At 39.1% G+C, this 20,796-nt stretch overlaps 1 protein-coding gene across 1 annotated transcript; it reads right to left on the bottom strand.

The window, feature by feature from the left end:
* Positions 1-429: 429 nt before the first annotated feature.
* LOC137173659 (phosphatidate phosphatase LPIN2-like) lies at positions 430-18,828 on the bottom strand. The gene is made up of 20 exons (XM_067578587.1): positions 18,722-18,828; positions 9,959-10,159; positions 8,150-8,245; positions 7,732-8,027; positions 7,529-7,645; positions 7,229-7,355; positions 6,550-7,027; positions 5,944-6,043; positions 5,535-5,722; positions 5,200-5,293; positions 4,661-4,730; positions 4,478-4,561; positions 4,128-4,207; positions 3,436-3,604; positions 2,661-2,809; positions 2,420-2,506; positions 2,159-2,311; positions 1,569-1,683; positions 1,323-1,426; positions 430-1,212 (listed from the first exon to the last, which is right to left on the bottom strand). The coding sequence occupies exons 2-20, from the start codon at positions 10,148-10,150 to the stop codon at positions 1,068-1,070; spliced, it is 2,844 nt and encodes a 947-aa protein (XP_067434688.1). The 5' UTR covers positions 10,151-10,159; positions 18,722-18,828; the 3' UTR covers positions 430-1,067.
* Positions 18,829-20,796: the final 1,968 nt, after the last annotated feature.

Below are 20,796 nucleotides of genomic sequence, written 5' to 3'. Positions count from 1 at the left end.
TCACACTGTTTAACAAAACTGTTTTTGCAAACAGTCATCTGAAACATATTTGTGCTTATACTGTTTATATAAACAGTTTATTTACAACAATCTGCAGAAAACAAGTAAATCAGCAGCAAATGTTCATCGAAAAGTGAAATTTAACTATGCAAAACTAGGAAGATACTGCAAAACACTATATTTGGATGTGTGATCTCTTCACACAGTATATCACTTTCATAGAAAGAATGCATAAATGTTTTTTACTAGCAGCTGTTAATGAGTTTGAGCAGAAGAAAAGCAAGATGAGGCAAAAACAGATTAAGATACTGTAGTTCTCACAATTGGCAAAAAAAACATCTGCAAAGATAAGTTTCAAAACACATCAAAAATAGTTTTCTAAGTCTAACTAACTAAATCTTGTTTTTGGAAAAAATGCTTAATGCTTGGTGCAGGTATAAATAGCAGCAGTATCTACAGTTCAGAAAGTGCTTTTTTTTTTTTTTTTACATTTTCATATTGCAGTGATATCATTATTAATTAAGCTAAATCATTTCACATTTTTTTCCAGAGCAAAATAGTGCAAAATCCTTACGCTTTGGAGTAAAGATGTAAGCGTTCCATACATTAAATAAGACCATACAGTGAATAAGGCCTTAAAGAGACGACTACATAGCTGCACTAAATATTACTTTGTACTGTTTGTTTGATGACGATAATAGTTCTCAAGTCACTATTTTTTTTCACACCAAATACCTTTTAAAAGTGCTCAGACAGCCTTCAAATACACCTGTTATGTGTAGCTCAAGCAGCAAGGATACTTTCCAAGTACATGAATCCCTAAATGAGAAGATGATGATGATGCACTTAACCCTAACCCTATATGGGATACAGTATTATCCCAAACATTTCACTAAAGTGGAATGTGTCTAAAGCAATATCAAAATACATCAGTAGCCTACAAAACTAACAATGAATTATTATCAACAGTTTTAAGTCAGTGCATACAGTCATTTATGCAAAAAAAAAAAAAAATCTGTTGCTCTGGATTATGTTGATTTCAAGTAATTTCTTTTTGTCAGTGTGAGTTAAAGCAGCTCCTCAAAACACACCTCAGCGATCGGTTGTCTCCAGTAACAGAAGGAGCTGAACTCTGGGCAGCTGAAGGTGGCGTTGTGTTGCGTGCTTCGTAAAGGAAAAACATGCTCCACCAGCTCACTCAGCCGGCTGTATCTGCAAAATAAAAACCAGCAAAACGGGAACAATAAACATTTGTCTGAGAGAAACAGCGGACAGACAAAAAAACAAAAAACAAAAGACTCCACTGATGCTTTAATACTTACGATGTTTTATTGCCTTTGGCTTGCTCGAGGATTAACTCCCCCTTAGGGTTCACTGTGAAGATCCGGCACACTGGCACACCCACTTGCTTGTAGGCAAAAACATCCTTAATCACAGAAAAAAAATACATTTAACTTGTTGTTGCAAGTTATATATAACTAGCTGTGATGAAATACGAACGTAAAAGCATGTGATGGTAAAACCGCAAACTGAAAATGGCAACAAATAAGCAAAACAGTTCTACTTACACTCTCTCTGTTTCCAAAGGCTGCGTAGAAGGGATGTTTGTTTGGGAAGAACAGGTTCTTGATGTCTGTGAGGCATTCGATCTTGAACTTCTCAGGCTTTTTTTCTATGATCTCTCTAACAGGAGAATTACAAAGAAAGGATTACAGACTTAACCTCTGACCTGCTGCTGGTGCTAGAGTTGCCTTTAAAACAAGCTTAGAATGGATTTAAATTAGTTAAATGTTTACTGCTCTGTAAAACAAAAGGACCATAAAAACTGCAGGTCTCTGATGTGGTTATTCATCATTATCAGTGACTCAAATGATGCAACCGGTGTGCTGAGATTTTTGGCTTCAAAACTGCTCTTCAGCAGTGTAGTTTGCAGCTGTTCAACAGTGGATGATGTGACAAGCCAGACAAGCAAAGGATGGATTTACAGTAATCTGCACCGTGATAAATTACCTCTAGACATTTCTGCTTGAAGTCAGTAAAAATGCTGCCATGTGAGCCAAAGACCTGTCAACATCTTAATTATGATACTGACTGACGAAAAAAGCAGAGCTTCAAACAGCACACAGCATCTGCTCGGGGAACAGATCTCCTACTGTACCTGTGAAAGGCAGAGAAGAGGCTGCTCGGGGAGAGCATGAGGGGTCCTTGAGGCAGGAGAGTCCCCCGGTCGTTCACCCAGTGCAAATATCCTCGTGTCATGTCAGCCATGCCGATTGCTCGGGCCGAACAGTACAAGAACTTGTACCCATTCCTGTGGTGGTCAGATATTCATTAAACAGATTAAATCTTTCACTTCACTTGAGTCTCTCCGATGTTTGTCGTGTTTTATGCCAACAGGACAGCGATCATGTAGACTTACTCGTGTACTGAGTGGTAAAGCTTTGCAATTCCTCGATGAGTCCAGTCTTTCCCAAGCTGAGGCAGGATGTGACCAAACACATCTGATCTGCAGGAAGAGAATTATCAACCTCGTTAGAAAATAAACATGATTTCTATTGAGACTTAGTCTACCAGCAACTGACAAGCCTGAGAAGAGGACAGTGCAGTAGCTGCCTGAGAATAAACACATAATACTGAGGAGGTGAAAATATTTTCCGTACTTGGTGATGGTGCCGTCGATGTCAGAGATTATGACCTTGTCGTCCCAGTTCCACAGGTAGATGGTGCCCTCGCACCGACACGTCCCCTGGTACTGAGTGGTTATGCTGAAGGTGACATCGTTCGGCCCCTCCCTCAGCTTCAGGCTGGCCTGAAAGAGACAGAAAATGATCAGCCTTTTTATTTTATCCTGGAGGTGAGACCAGAGGATAAAAGGAAAATTAAAGTTCATCGATTTGTCCAAGATGTAAAAGGTTCCTCCTCTAGGTAGTATTAATGTGATCAGTCATTTTGATAGCAATGTGCCCATTGGACTTTAATATTTTCACCAAAGACACTAGGATTCATACTGTGGAGCTGCAAGTTTCATAGAAATCTGGCCATTCATTTAATTTTCAAGATATCTTACTACAGACCAAAGTAAAGTAAAAATAATGTACAAGTGTGAGTTACTATATTTGCCATTTGTCATCTATTTCTGTGTCTGATCTTCCTGTAATTCATCTGGATAAGATTTCACAACTATCAGCATTATAGAGCGCTAAGAAATATCATATATCTAGCCGGGAGTCCAAGATATGATCTCACTGTTTGTTTGCACACACAAAAAAATACACAAATAAAGAGAAAAGCTGTTTCCTTTTTCCCCTCAGGTCAACCTTTTCACTGGGCTTCAGTGTAACGTTACATCATCGCAAAAATAGCTGACTGATGAGACCATTTCTGTCTTTAGTTCATTTTAATCACACTACCAATGTCAGTGCTCAGTGGTCTTACTATCTGGTCGGACGACAGGCGCAGGGACTTCTTGTAAGAGGGACACAGGGCCGGTGCCGGGCCTTCTGTCTGCACACGCTCAGTAGGCGTCAGAGCAGGCGCCTCAGCGTTCAGCTCTTTAGTCTCGTCGTCGCTGGACCACTCAGCTGTTTTCTGCCTGCAGGACAGTCTGAAAGAAGATACAGGATCAAACTGCATGCTTGCACATATGGATGGGATCATGAGTCAACATGTTTAGCAACTGAGACCAGTTTGATCTACATCAAAATCTACATCAAAATAATGAGAATGAAAAGATAAGGACTTCTATTTTAATGTGCATGTTGTTATTAGATTACAGTATGTGTGTCAACTGTAGGACAAAAACCCCCCATGCAAAATCATTTACAGCCACAAGAGGGCAGCAGTAAATATACTTTATGTTTTAGACTTCTTTTAGGCTGAAATTGAAAGCATCCTCAACAGTGTATGACACAGATTTTTATGTAGAAGCTCCCAAAGAAGCTCTCAAACAATATTTAAAGTCTTTGTCCTGGACTCTTAATGGATGAGTCTATGAGACATGAAATGACAGCACTGCTCGCTGACTAACATGCTAATCCGGCCTCTGTGGGACATGTTTACCCAACACTGCTTGTGTTGGTGTGTGACTGTAGTGTTGTGAGGAAGCCAGAGCGTTGTTGCTGACTCACTGTGTTTCTGGGGCCTGGTGGAGGGCAGGGCTCTCTCTGGTCAGGGACTCCTGTCTCTCTAACTTGGTCTCTGATGATGACTGAGGAGAGGAGGAAGCACATGACATATTGGCCATCTATGACCTGACATAGATCTTTAAGATTAAAAAGCAAAGAACACTGAAAAGGTATGATGTAAAGGTTGTTTCATAACTAAAGTCTTTACACAATAATGCAAAACAGAGATGTTTTGTAGTTAGTCAAACAGTACAGGATTCCCACTGACCTCCACTACGCTGTAAACACACAGATGGAAGTGTGACTCACTAGATTACTTAAAGACTGTTGTCTGAGTCACACAGTTTCACTACCTGCTTCACGCTGCTCTTTCTCCAGAACCACCAGCGCCCAGACTTCTTCGGCATTTTGTCCTTCACCCAGGCCTCTTCTGTAGCCTGCCATTCAGATAAACGGTCCATGTGTGAATAGACACAATGTGCACATACAGTACAGGATTACATGGTGCACTATAAACACAATAGATCAGCAGATACCTTTGGCAGGTTCTTCTGAAAAGCCTGCATACAAAGGATCAACGGTGCTGCCAGTGTCCAGTTGTAATATCTGGAAAATAAGTTTGTTTTGAATATAATGTGATCATATTGCAAAGGTTACGGCATATTAATGAATCAACTGTAAAACTATGATGGGAGTATTTTATCATATACAGGACTGTGCAAAAGTTTTAGGCACTTTAGATTATTATCCAATATGCAATACCAGCAGGGAGGCATCTGATCAGTCCCAAATTTATTCTGCAGCTCGACAATGACCCCAAAAAATACAGCCGGAGTCATAAAGAACTACTTTCACCTACAAGAAGAACAAGGACTCCCAGAACAGATGGTACGGCCCCCACAGAGCCCTGATCTCAACATCTGAGTCAGTCAACTGGGACAGCCTAAATCCACAGAAGAACATCCTTCACTTTGTATGAAAACTACTCATAGCATTATTTTTGGAAGCATCCTCACTTTACTTTTAGTGCCTCAAACTTTTGCACAACACTGTATATGTGAGTATGAAACCTTACCTGTTTGCAATTCTAACCACCAAATTGGGATTGTCAATAATTGCTGGATTCTCTGCAAATTCGTTGTAGGTAATGATGTGCTCCATGAATTTTTCTGGAACAAATTGAACATAAAAAGGCCCGTATCAGGAGAAGTGAAGCAGGAAACTCAAAATATGTGATGCACACTTCTTGTTAAAATGAACAACATCCCCATAATACAAACCATTAACATCCTGTATGAGTAATATAGTTCACTCAGGTGCTGCTACTGTCTTTCAATATGTACTTTCCATTATGCATTTTGTTTTAAGAAGAAAACACTTTCACCACTTTTGCAAACAGGTAATAGCTACCTTTAGCAATCTCTGAATTCTCACTAACTCCACCACAGAGTGACAGGGTGACGTCAGGTAGGTCACCGGCAGAGTCGGACAGACACTCTGTGCCGCTGTCTGCTGCTGCGCTCCCCACCGACTGAGGCGACTGGGATCCAGAGCGCCTCCCCGTCTCGACCCAGTGCTTAGGAACCTGCTCAGACTCACTGAAACACAGACAGGAAGGTACATTAGTCCCATTTCACAAAGCAGAATTACTGAGGTGTATAAACATATGCAGCCACTTTTATTTGTTTCAAAAATGCACATTAATGCCAGTCCATGCTTCTATTTACAGCTAGGGCGAGGTGTGAGTATTGAAGACTGTACATAATTGAGATAAAGGGTTTGGAGAGGTAATATGACTTCACTCTTTAAGGCATCCCACCTTTTCGGGAAGTACCGAGCAACAACATCAGGCTCGAGTGCATTCAGATCATCCAGGTAAATATCTTCAGGTCCCTGATGTTGGCTCCTCTTTCTCACACCTTTTTAGAAAGAGAAGAGAAGTCTATTCAGAAACGACTGACTTTTTTTCACTTCCTGTACTTTTAACTTCTCATGTGAATGCAGAGCAGCCCCAGACAGAGAGCGTGAACTTAGGCCCACATAAAAAACCACATCCTTCCTGTTAACATTCACTTACATGGTTGGGTGTAGATTGTCATCACTTATAGTGATCTGGAGTTTTATTCTAAGACCTTCCCGTCATTTAAGATGCAAAATAAGAATCACTCAACTACTGAAATCATCAGACACTTCTATACAGTTTTTAAACATTTTATGACACAGAATAAAACATTTTAACCTATTTTGAAGTCCAATTAATCTCATAAGAAGTCTTTTTTTTTTCCACAGAAAGCAAAACTGACCATTAGAAATGACTAGCAGCTTCCTGTTTGTCAGACATTCTGAAGTTATTTGCAATTGCGCTGCAATGAATCGTTACTACAAATCACATTTTCAGAGCGAGGTATGAAGGAAGTAGTGTTACCTCTCCTCTTGGTGGGGGAGTCGGTGGGTTTGGTGGAGGCTCTTGCGTCTGGACACACAGCTGCTGAGTCTCCGGCCACATCACTGACTCCGCTGGCAGCAGAGTTGCTGTCCCTGCGGCTGGGCGGCGAAGACGTCCACCTGGTCTTCCGCACGTTTTTCGTGCTGAGGTCGGAGTTACTGGGACATGGCTCAGATGAAAAGCTTAAATTTGAAAGGTCTGGCTTGTGCTGAGTAATGCTTGTGTCGTGCCCAGAACAACTGGGCTGTGATGAAGCTTCAGGGGGCTGCGGTTTGCAGCTGCACTGATCGGGTTTGACGGTCCGGGGCTCTGGTTTGACGATGCTGCAGATTGGATCCGTTGTTCTCTCTCTCTCCGTTGACTCTGCCTCCATGGCTTCTGAACTCAAGATAACCCTGAAATGTGTATTCTCTGAGGGAGTGATGGTCAACGTCTTCGACTTGTCCTTTTTGTTGACCTAGATAACAAAAACAAAACAACACAAGATTATCCTTCAATATATGTGTATTAGTTAGATTTGTTCATATCCTCATTGAAGATACAATCTTCACAAATGTCTCTTTTCTCATTGCAGCCTGGCAATTCTTTGCTTGTGTTTGGGGGACTTTCAATAAGAAAATTTAAAGCCAGATTCTGAGATGCTAGATATGAGTCATACCCTGGTGGATTCTGGAAACTCTCCCCAGCTCCACTGCATGTGCGAGTCGGCCCTGAGCATGCTCTCTGCAGGATTCACCATCAACTCGGAATCACTCTTTGGCGACATGGGCCCAGACATCTCCCTGCTGTAAGCAAAAACCACATTTCCACTGAGTCAGCTGTAACGGCGCTGTGGGAGTGCTTTGTTTTACAACCTTGTCCTGTTTGTTTTGATAAAGGAGAAAATTATTTCTTGTTGTAACTCTCTGCTTGTATGAGCTGTGTAAATATTTGAGTGGACAGAGTGAGTGGGCCATACGCCGTGCAGGGCGACCAGTCTCCGTCTGAGAACGGGTAGCTGTCCCATTCGAGGGCGGTGGGGGGGGAATGTTGCCTGTGGTCCGTATTGTCCTTCATCGTGGCGAGTGAAGATGCCCTTAAGACATGACACGATGAAATTAAAGTTTACAGAAAATCACAACACATCAGAATCCAGCTAACGAACTAAACATGTCTACTTACCGTCCATTGTGTGTGTTGTGCTCCTCGTCTGAACTGAGTTCACACAACTCCAGCTCCCCGCCTGCAGGTGTGGTTTGCTCCTCCTTCCGGTGTTCGGCCTTGTGCTTCCTCCTGCGTCTCTTCTTCTTCTTGCCGGCTGTGTTGGAGCAGGGCTGCAGGTTTCCAGAGGCTGGTTCTTCTGGACTGAGAGGCTGACTGCTCTCCGCTGATGATCCCCCATTTCTGGGCTCTCTGCTCCTGAACAATGGTTCTTCTGTGGTGATGGGCGAGGTCACCAGGTGGGCTGGGATGATCTCCTGTGTTGGTGTTATATATATTAAAAAAAAAAAAGAAAGCTAAGCTAAGCAAGAAAGGTCCAAGAAATATTAAAAGCAAAATTAAATTCCTTGTCACATCCATCACAGTGTGCAAAACTCACATTGTGCTGTTCTGTCTCCTGGACAAAAAAGGCTTCTCCGTTGTCTCCAAGCTTCATGTGCAACTCAACAGGTTCCCCATTGATTTCTATGTCAATCTGCAGAATCAAGACAACACGTTTCTGTGAGATACACACTCTGTACAACACTTAACTATGTACCAGGTCACCACGCTCTCCTCAGTGGGCCTCAAGTTTTAAAGGCGCAGTGTATAAGATTTAGTGGCATCTAGTAGTGAGGTTGCAGATTGGTGGCTGCAAATCTCACAAAAAACATGGCAGGCCCTCTCTACAGCCAGTGTTTGCTTTGTCTGTTTTGAGCTACTGCAGAAACATGGCGGTGCAACATGGTGGGCTCCATGGAAGAGGACCTGACCTGCTCTCTATGTAGATATAAAGGGCTCATTTTAAGCTCACAAAAATACCATGATTCTTGTTTTCAGGTGCTTATACACTAATTAAAACATCCTTATGAATATTATATTCCATTTCTGTCAAGTCTGTTCAGCTAGATGCCACTAAATTCTACACACTGCACCTCACCTTTAACAGGCATTAATGAGGTTTGTTTACAACAAAAAGCACTTAATGTACTTATTGTTCATGTTTGTCACAGATTTACCTGAAGAATTAGAGTTAATCCACAGAAAAACAGTGAGCAGCTTGTGTGAAGGCTTGTATATGCCACAGCTCTTATCCCTGAATTAAACAAACAGCTTTAACTCAAAACCGGGTGGAATTAGGTTGTTAAAAAGGACAAAAAGTCAACAACACAAGTACAAATATGTGAGCTGTGCGCACAAAAAAAAAGCTTTCTTCCACCTTTAAATTATCAGAATGGAAAGGAAGTTAAGACAAAATCTACTGGAAGTGTGTGCAAGACGTTGACATTTGATATGAGGTCAAGATAAGGTTTTGCTTGGTTTCTCAACAGTGTCAAAATGATTTACAGAATCACTGAAACCACAGACTCTACTTCCTGCACTGCTCGGCTTTCCTGTAAGCTAAACCTTTTCTCTAAGACACTTTTTTTGAATGGGATGAATCTTTACATGTTGGGAGTAAGACGCTAAATCTGAGCTCCCCACCTTTAGTCCTCCTCTGGTGACAACTACACTGTGCCTATAAATAGAGAGAAAGGGCAATCTGCTCTTGTGAGAAGCAGAGAGTGGATTAGTTGGTGGTGCTCATAGTGCTTCAGAGGAAAAGAGAAGAAAATATCCTGGTACCACCTTCTAACAAGTCACCGTTCAAAATAAGGGTTACAATCTGTCACTAATGCCTTTATTAAAGGTTAATATATACTTTAATAATGCTTTATAGATCAGTTATAAGCCATTAATTAACACTTTTGGGTTGCCAGGTTGTGGAAAATCCCTTTTCCTGGTCAATCACAGATAAACTGAAGAGCTAGAGGGATCTTTCACAACCTGGCAACCCAAAAATGTATTTTTATAAATGGTTTATGCCTTATTAGAAAGTGCAACCAAATTTTATTTCATGTTGTTGTTCATGTTTGTAGTAGGAATTCAATATAATGATGATATTTCAATAAAGTAAGAGAGTTTTCCTTGTATTTTTAGGTTTACTAGGGTTGCTTAATTAATCAAACATTGTTATATTATAATTTAATCCTTCATAACTATCTGTGACATTGCTTTCCACTAAAATATTTCTTTCAGAACACACACTTCACTTAAAATGTTGAAAGGACTGGAAAACTGAACCTTAACAAAAAAATGTAAACACTATTCATAACATCAGATTGTCATTACAGACACAAACGTGCAGCTTTAGCTCTCGTGCACTGACCACTTTCTCTCTAGAGCGAAGAACCCCCAGTTTTCCAAAGCGGACGTGGAAAGGGGAGCACTGGAACGTCCCATCAGGCTGTCGTACCACGATCACGTCGATGCAGCCAGACAGAGTGGCCTGATTAATCCCCTTATAGAGCTCCTTCACTGTCACCAGCACCTGGCCCGCCAGCTGCCCCACGTAGTTCATGGTGTCCACCTGTCCGGCAAAAATAACACATATATGCAACGTCAGCAATCTATGCACAAGAAGTTCTGCGTTATCTTTAAGTAGAACAGCAGAATAAAACCAGACACTACTTTTTTTTTTTGCTTTTACTGGGCCACTGTCCCTGTAGTAAGCGCTCCTGTTGTTCAGAATAGTCTGCAACGGAAATGCATGCTGGTCCCTAAACACAGCGGCTCTGTCCCATTTTCCTGAAAAGAGTCCTGAGCTGATCAAGACTTAATCAGGCCCTCGATTGCAGCAACAAGGCTGCAGCAGACCAGAGCAGAGAGGACAGTGTGTGTTTTCCAGCAGGTTTGTCCTCTCTTTAATTCTTATGAGAGCATGTGAAAGGAAGACACTTAAATTTGAAGTAGAAGAGGTCTAACCTGACTGTTTCCTCAATATGATCCATCAACAATAAAGACAGAAATAAGGGCAGATGAACTAAAGTTTGAGCTTCATAACTGGACAGTAGAGCACATACAGTTAATATCTAAATCTATCCAAAATCCAAATACGGCTCAAAGTATTATCCCGCACAATACACCATGCTTCATTTGCTGCAAAAGTACTACAAAACAATAAACAGCTTTCACTGCACAAATGGCGCAGATTAAGAACTTAGGTGGCCACAATTGTGACAGTATACTTTTTTCCTAAACTGCACATTAGGTGACTGTGAATTTTGTTATTACTTCATGTTAAGATAAGACACCAGAATGATTCAGAAAGATTTCAGGTCAACATGTGAGGAGTCAGAAAACAGCTAAAACATGACAGATAACACATTCAAGCAGCATATGGTTTATATATGTAAACAGAAAATGTTAAAAGGTCAGAATTAAAACTGATTTTTCAGCTTTCTGATCTTCACTCTGAACTGTCTCATCAGCAATTGATTTATGCAGATGAACTTAAGAGTGTACTAGTTACCATTTCAGTGACAGCAGGAAATATTGAAATGTGTTTGATGCACCAAGATTTTACAAGCAGACTGTATCCTTCTGATTCTGAACATGCTCGCCTTGACATCTTTTCCTTCCAATTTTTTTTTATCTCCAACTATGAAAAACATACTGATGAATTACTTACATGTTGAATTTATCTCCTCTGACCATTCAAATCATTTCACAGATTCTCAGCTGGTGCATAAACTAATATAAAACACGTACAGGAGAGAAGAGGAACCGAGAAAATCACGTCAATTTTCACAAAGATGAAAAGATAGAAAGCAGGACCTCATTCTGTCATGATGATGAGCTGATACTCTTCTCATTATTACTCTCCTTTCTAGAAAGTCACTCACTCATTACAAAAAAAGTATTTCTTGTGCAAAAGGACCATTATAAAATTCACAAAAATAAGTAAATCTAAAAAAAAGAAAAAGATTCATGCAAAATTGAGGAACAAAGTTTAGCTCTCGAGTCTAGTGTCAACCACACATGAACACCACAATACTTTCGTACACACTGCTATTGAGATGACTGATAAAATCAATCAACAGTTGCTGAATGTTTATCCAAATCTGGCTTAACTGGATTTTAAATTGTTTTCTGTATCATATTACACTTGAACATAGCTTTTCTTATTTTTCACCTCATGCAAAACCAGCCCATGATCAAAGTTAAGTGTTTCCTGGATTTCTACAGGACACAAAAAAAGATGAAAGCCACATTTTCTGAGATTAAATCTTTGTTTTTCACTCTTATTCCATCATCAGAGTGTCACTGTGTGTGTGCTCACCTTGGCTACAGCATCTGTAATCACCGTTTGCACCTTGGAGCATGTTTGACTTACAGACAAAGACTTAATGTGTGTGTGTTTACAATCTGAACAATGACACTTTAGCAATGCGTCTCAGTATTTAGGACAATGGTTTACACTGACTGAATCAGAGCTGCATACCAGCTAGATGGACTTTGAAACCTTTTGGTCTCTAAAACTGGCAGCTACTGCACCAGCAAAACTACTGACGGAAAAAACACTGAAAATCATCTTTCATTGAGAATAACAAAAAAAATCTAACTGTGAATAAACAGAACGTACTGTACCAAAAAAGTGTTGCACACTGTAGTCACATGACAATCATGTGACTACACTGAGTCTCAACATGGTGTAATGGAACAATGTTACACCATAAAGCAGGGTTGGGCTATAAATGCCATGACACAATACCATTTGAAATTTTATTGTACAGTCGTACTAAGGTTTCATTTTCATATTCTGTTTTACTTTAACATGTGTGATTGTCTTAGAGCATTTTGGATAATGTTGCGAATCAATGAGCTTTATATTAATATGGATTTACAGGATTGTTGCATTCATTTGTCAGGTATTTAATTCACTGGATTCAAATAAAAAAACTATTTCCATTGGGTCATATATTGGAATTTCTAGGGAATTTAATTTATTACAATATATATTGATATCAAAAAATAAAATTATACAGTACGATTTAACCACATGCTTTTTTTTTCAATTCATATCGCCCCTCAATTAGTGGTGATCTACAGACGTTCAGTGTAGGGCTGCAACTCACAATTATTTCCTCAACTAGTCAATTAATCATTTGGTCTATGAAATGTTAAAAAAAATGTGAAAAAATGGCATTCACATGTTGATGATGTCTTCAAATTGCTCATTTTATCTGACTCACAGTCTGAAATGTTGAAATATTCAACATTAACTGTTATATATAAAAAGGAAAAACAGCAAATCTTCACATTTGAGAAGTTGGAACAATCAAATATTTGGCATTTTCACTTGAAATAAAGACGATTAACTGATTATCAAAGCAGTTGCTGATTAATTTTCTGATGATCGACTAATTGATTAATTGGACTTACCGTTGCAGCTCTAGTTCAGTATTTGGGTTAGAAATAGAGTCTGTGTTAGGATGGGGTCAGGGTTAGGTTTACTAGAGTAGAGAGATTCACATTTCTCACCTAAACATTAGAGATCAACACTGCACTTTCCAAAAAAAAAACAAAAAAAAAAACAGGTCATATAAATTTTGTTTTTGTTATAACAGAAGGAAGAAAAGCTCCATGTAATCTAACCAGCATCCTAACTCACCAGAGTCCAGGAGGACTTCAGGTGCAGCCGCCAGCCCTGCTGCTCTACGGGAAACCTCCCTGAGAGCTCCATTACACCCCAGCAGGACAAAACAAGAGCAGCAGGTCTGAGCAGATGTAAGGCCTCCTCTCCTCCCTGTCTGTGCCATGCACCACCGCTCCTACAAACTTTCTAACCCCTCTGACTGAGCATAAACTCTCTGAGGGAAAAATAACACCGAGCCTGAGCCCTAAAACTCTTACATAACCTCTCTTAGCACCGGCCCCGCCATCACCGCCGTCCTGTGCTGGAAAAGTCTCCATACAGAACTCAAAGAAGAAGAAAACTTGAGCGTACATATTAAAAAGGACAGGTTCACAATTTTTCAACTCTGTCCTAAAACATCAGTCGGGTGCCCAAATGAACACTGACACATGTTTTTCTTGCTGTAATCATTCCTCCTGTTCATACTGATCATTAGAAGATCCCTTCATAATGCACAAAAAGTGATTGGGACCAAAATCCACAAGTCTCTTGTTAAAAAATGGTTTATCTGAAGCTAATATAAAGCTCAAGCCTTCCAAACTAGTCAAAGCAAGTAGATATCTTTCAGAATTGATGTCTTTTTAGAGTAAGGCTGGGTAATATGGACAAATTATAATCAAATTATATTTTTGACCAAATACCTCAATATCGATATTGCGATAATATTGTCGGGATGACTAGTGGTGCTTCCACAAAATATTTACACAATTAGATAAATAATCATCAGTAATGTGGACATAATGCAATCTGTTAAGTTCAGAAAATTACATCAGTTTACTGTAATGAAGCCTTTATCTAGTCTATATCACAATGTAGACATAATATTGATATTGCCCAGCCATATTTTAGAGCCAGATTCCCTCTTTTTGTTAAGATCCCTGATCACGGCAGCTAAACAGGAAAACACTGTCAAGACACGAGGAGGGAATTTTCTTACTAAAAAGACTGAAACTGTGGAGGATATCCACTTTATTTGAGTAACTCAGACGGCTGAAACTTCATATCATCTTCAGATAAACTTTTAAATACAGTTTTGCACAGAAGGAGGATTTTGTCCCCAGTCACTTACATAGTAAATGCATTATGAAGGGATGTACTACTGGTCAGTATGAACAGGAGGAATGATTATAGCCAGCAATTGTTTCAATCTTCATATGAGCGCCTGAAAAATTGTGAACCTGTCCTTTAATATAATTATTTCCTTGATTAACAGATTAATCATTTAAACTATAAAATCTGAAAAAATATGAAGATCAACAGTTGCCAAAACTCAAACTTACATGTTAACATTTAGCATGACAGTAGAGCCTGTTTGCATGTAAGCATGCTGCAGTATGTCATGGCATGAACCTGAGCTGAGGTGCAGCTGAGGCTGACAGGAATTAGGTCAGTTGTTTTAGAGGTCATGAACCTAAATCTGGCCAATTGGCGGAGCTACGTTATAAAGTCAGTAGATCACCAAAGTCAGTAGGATTCATCCTTTGGAGACCATGAATGTTTGTACAAAATTTCCTGGCAATTCAATTAACAGTTGTCACCATATTTCACTCTGGACCAACAGAGTGTGATGCGATAATAAAGTCACAGCTGTAACTGAATTATAAGTACAAACAGACTTAACTCACTGCAGGCATACTGTGTATTATGGTACCAGATAATAGTGTTCTATTGTGCACACTGTGTTCATGTACTGTATGTTTCCCCTTGTATAACACAGCACATTGTAGAGTGAAAGTGCATTGCTCATTACATGGACAAAGCAGAAGTGTCTAGATGAGGGCCATCAGCCGTGATAGCCAGGTCTCACTAGTGAGCTGACTGCACACTGTCTGCATGATCTGCACACACACACACACACACACGACACCACACCAAATTTAGTAAGAGCTTCAACTCCCACAGCACTTCATTCAGACCTCTCTGCTCTAAAACTCCAAGTCTGAGTACAGATGTGGTGGTGTGATAATGTTCTGTTCCCATTGTAAGTCAAAGTGAGGGCTTGAAACGCATTAAAATAATCAGAGCTGCACCTTCGGCTTTTGGGAAACAATATTTTTCACAATTTTCGGACCTTTTATAGAACTATTAAAACAAACAATCGAGAAAATAATCGTTAGTTGCAGCCCTAAAAATGATCAAGACATAATACGCGGGTCGAAAAAGATAAATCATGCATGTATCATAAAACTACACTGATTATACAAGTTTGTTCCTTGATAAATGTATTTGACAAAACAATCTCATCTCAAGATCTATTTACTCACTTGTTCTGGAGCTTTCAACCAGTCTTCATTAGCAGATGAACTATCAAGCTAAATTTTTAAGCCAACATGGACGATAATTACGATTTATTAGTCATCTTTGCCCACTGCTACCACTATTATTATTAGTCATATTTCTATTATTATTGCTGTTATTGTTGTTGTTGCTGTGCTTCTCTGTGTCTCTCTCAACCCAACCAATCAAGGCAGACGGACACTCACCTACACTCCGGTTTCTTCCCGTTAAAGGGGAGTTTTTCCTCATCGCTTTCGCCTAGTGCTTGCTCATGGAGGAATGTTGGGTCTCTTATATAGCACCTTTCTAGTCGTCCGACCACTCAAAGTGCTTTTACACTACAAGCCACATTCGCCCATTCACACACTCACACACCAATGGCGGCAAGCTACCACGCAGGGTCCTGGCACACCCATCAGGAGCAATTTGGGGTTCAGTAGCTTGCCCAAGGACACTTCAACATGCGGACTGGAGGAGCCGGGAATCGAACCACTGATCTTCCAATTAGTGGATGACCTGCTCTACCGCCTGAACCACAGTCGCTACAAAAAAAGAGTCTAGACCTGCTCTATGTGAAAAGTGCCCTTAGATAAGTTGAACTTGATAACTTGTGATTTGGTGCTATTTAAATAAAATTGACTTGACTTAACGAGAGAAATTCTAAAATTATTCAGAAAAATTTAAACTTTACACATCTTTAAACGTCATCTGCTGATGAAGACCATGTGATGCGGTGAAAAGGTTCACTAACGGTGAGTAAGCAGATCTTGAGTCAAGACTGTTTATTGTTCCAAGGTTAAGAATGGACTGTCAAGGTCAAAACGTATGATATTTTTCTTTGAGCTGCATTTCAAACATGTTGCACAAACAAAAGGAAGGAAGGATGCTATTACAAGACGCTGTTTTACTTTCATTTTCATTTTTAAACAATACTTGTTTACTGTGCTTCTTCCTCATTGACAGGAATGAGGATGTACTGACATCAACTCTACAGCTTCATATTAACACAATAATGCAGCCATCTCCTTGGATATAATATGATTAGAATGAGGGGGACTAAAAACCTTAAGCTCTGTTTTTTTAGATCCTCTCTGGGCTTCACTAGAAACTGTCCATACTTGCTTGATGAGCCACAGCCCAGTTCAGCCATGACACTCTCTCGTCTGTATGGGGTGAGATCTTAAGAGGTGTTAATCCTGTTTACAAGATTAGGATGAATCTAGCTTTCCCTGTCTCGGCACGTTTCTCCTGCTCACTACGTCCAAGTGTCCAACGTGATTCTGCGTCAGCAGGTTGTTGTTTTGACCAACCCCGTGCCACCGAGACTGCAGGTTTTCATTTCAACCACAACCACTGAAGTGACCAATACTGAAAAATTTAGACCACATACCACAATGTTTTGACTCAGTAACTGCATATTGATAATGCTGCTATGGCTGCAACTAACAATTATATTTATTTGAGTAATTTATCTAATATTTTTTGATTCATAATTGATCATTTAGTCTATAAAATTGGAAAAAAAACATGCTTCTAGAGTAAAATGGCAAATAAAAATGGCTTCTTTTGTCCAACCAACAATCAAAAACACAAAGATATCTTGTTGACGATGATAAAAGACAAAGAAAACAAGCAGTTCCTAAAATTTGAGGAACTGGAACCAGAGTATCATTGGTAGTTTAGCTTGATAAAAGATCATTTATCAGCACAGTGCGATCAATTTTTTGTCAATTAACGATTAAAACTTCAGCTTTTCATCTCAGCACTACATGAAAACATTCATTAGTAATTTGTATATCACAGCATTCACTTTAGAGCTGCAACGATTAGTCAATTAATTGATTAAGTCAATCCAAAGAAAATCTATTAGGAAACATTTCAGTCATTTTTAAAGCAAGAACGCCAGACGTTCTTTGGTTTCAGCTTCTCAAATGTGACGATTTAATGTGTTTCTTTGACATATATGACAAAAAAATTGAATATTTTCAGGTGTTAGACTGTTGGACAGATGAATTGACGACATCATCGTGAGCTTAGACATTGTGATTATCTTAGCATTTCATTGACTAAACAATTAATTAAGAAAATAAGTGGCAGATGAATCGATAATGGTAATAGACTCACAAGGGAGATGACAAGTATATCACTATTTTACAACAGCTTAAATCTCAGTGAATATTGACTCTCATTATGATATGATAAAGTATGAATCATATATCTCTCAGATCTAATGTCTCTATATTTGAGAGTAGGGCTGCAACTAATGATTATTTTAATTATCAATTAATCTGTCAAATATTTGCTTGATTGAATCGATTAGTCGTTTTCTCTATTAAATGTAAGTAAATAGTAAAAAAAATGGCTAAACATTTTTCCTAGAGTCACAGGTGACGTCTTCAAATGTCTTCTTCTGTAAGACCAACAGTGTCAAACCCAAAGATATTCAGTTTATTATCATGTATGACAAAGAAAAGCATCAAATCTTAACATTTGAGAAGCTGAAACCAGCAAATTTCCGGCATTTCCTCTTCCAGAATTACTAAAATGATTATTCAATTATCAAAATAGTTGCCAACTGATTTTCTGTCAGTCGACTTATCGATTAATCAACTTATCTTTGCAGCTCTATTTGACAGAATGCTGTTTAATACAATCAGATGGTAAAACATGAGGCATACGGGTAAATAAACATTCGCTATTACGTCATAAAAGTCATGATATTGCCATGAACGTAGTCAAAGATGCAACTGTGTGATGCTGGTATAAAAAAAAAATCTAAAATTTGGACATTTAATCTTCCAGTAAAGCAAACTCTTTTCCCATAAACCTGTGAGGCGTTTAGGGACCCTGCTGACAAAACAGACATTTATGAGAAGCACTGCAATTTCATAAATAGCAATAACGCGTCACAACATTGATAAATGCCGGTTTACCTTGACGAGAAGACACATATTGTGCTTATTGATTATATCTGCTATCACAGCACTCCAAAATCGATATTCAGGACTCAGGAGTTCCGCACAAGCAGCTAAATGACTCCTCAGAAACATTTCAAGGACTCGGCAGAGCACAGAGAGACGACATGAAGACACATTCACACGAAATCTGCCACATTTTATGTTTTCGAGAACCGTTAAATGCGGACAGAGAGCAGACTAGCTGATTAAATCCTCCTACCTGCCGGAGTTGAGGCTCATCCGCAGGCTGTCACACCTTCAGTCAGTCCGCTGCTGCTGCTGCTGCTGTGTGCAGGCAGCCGTCATCACGTGACCTGCAGCTCCGAGGCTGCGCGTGATTACAGCAGGAGGACAGATGACCAAGTTAATTATTCAGGTTAATTATGAAGGTTTTGATTGTTTTGGGGGGGTTTTTTGATGTGGAAATGTCTAAAGATTCCCTCCAGACATATTTTAAGATGCTTATAAAATACTCAACTTAGAATAATAGTTTGTGTTTGATATGTTTTTTCCACACACACACACACACACACAAGTTCAATTATTTTGTTAAAATTGCATCCACTCCTTCTCCCTCGTTAAAAAATCCAGACTCTATGAATATACAAATATATTTCATTCAGTCTCCTAGTTAACTGTGAGGTCTATTCTCAGTGTTTATGCCCTGGAGGATTCAAGTTTCCACATCACACTTGTGTTAGTTAAATATTGGACCAAAACTGGCTTCCAGACTAGTTTTGATGTCACAAATCATGCTCGCAGGCTTACACCCCTTAAAATCTGATTTTCAACGAGCACAGAGAAATTTTCCACTTTCAGCAGATGAAAGTGAAAACAAACTCTGCATAAACATCATTCTGCACAGTGAAGCACAGACATCCGACTGTAGGAACAAGAAGAAAACATTTTTGAGTGGAGGAGGACTTTAACTATGTTGGCCAAGTTTAGATGTCGAGTCATGGTAGCAGTCCTCTGTTTTCAGCTTTTTTAGAGGGAGTTATTTGACTTTAAGAAAGCATGCTGAAGTGTAGACTATGTTACGCTCCACCCTTCGTCAGCTCAAAGTAAAACTCTAACACCTTTTAAAACACCCAAACCATGAGATTTATTAACATAAAGACACACAAAACAACCAAGACACTAAATAAAGAGCACAAACGACAGTCAAAAGACAACAGCAACACTAAATAAAATCCCAGACTGAGAGGCAGAAAGACCAGCAGTCCACAAACCAGAAGCATCTCCCTGCAACCGGAACCTGAAACATTTAACCACTTCCTATCCTGAGCCAGGTGCAGCTCAGCGAGGACTGATCAAGTGTAGAAGACCTGAGAAGAAGAGGAGAGGGAATACATACAGCTGTAACAGGCTATGATATAATAGATATATATGATATAATATTTACAAAAATTACTTGTTTGAACTCCTGAATAGACCTCATTTTTATTTTATTCATTTAATTTTATAATACTTATGACTTTAGTTGTTGTCTGTGGACACATGCAGGTATAAATATGTGTATAAATACATTCTTTGTAGTGGTTATCCTGTTTCAGGAGTTATGGTATATTGTACCACCATAAACTGTTGTTAAATAAAAGTTCATCAAAAAAGTTATTAGGGATTTATGAGGAATGATTTCCTGCTCAATGACAACAATGCAGGTTCAAATTATGAGTTAGTATCTTTAATTGTTACTTATAATATAACAGAATCACTTTATAAGTAAAAGAAAAATAGATAGTAGTCCAATCTTGTGACTTATTTTTAAACACAGCCTCAGTAAGGAGCCAAAATAATGTGATAGAATCATAATTATTTATTTAGTTATTGGAAATTATCACTTTTGCCTGCAGTTACTACTAAGACATGCTGTATGAAAGGTTTAACTTATCAATGGTGTGTTTACATGAGTATCTGTTATGATCAGGTTTTTGGAGGATCCCGGTTATATGTTGCACATGTAAACATCATATCCTGGTGTCAGAGACCTGGATGCTACATGGAGAGTCCTCCAATAGAAACCAGGATACTGTGGTAACAGAAAACTTGATCCAGGTTTCTGAACTTTTCTCTGTTGTTTAAAGTAAAGTTATGAGATACGAAGTTGTAAATGTGTCTTTTGAAAGTACCCTTATGAACTGTATTATGTTTCTAAACCTCAAAAGAAAACTCAGTGAAAATTCAGGAATTTTTGGTGTTATTTTGTGCTGTAGAGAAATCAGGAAGTGTTCCCTCCAGTCAGAAATATCACCTGATAAGATCTCATGAGCCGTTTTTTTCCCCTCATGTTTT

Source organism: Thunnus thynnus, chromosome 21, assembly GCF_963924715.1.
Source record: "Thunnus thynnus chromosome 21, fThuThy2.1, whole genome shotgun sequence".
In the NCBI taxonomy this organism is placed as follows: Eukaryota; Metazoa; Chordata; class Actinopteri; order Scombriformes; family Scombridae; genus Thunnus; species Thunnus thynnus.
Note: the sequence above shows the minus strand (reverse complement) of the source record. Positions and strands in the feature narration are given on the sequence as shown.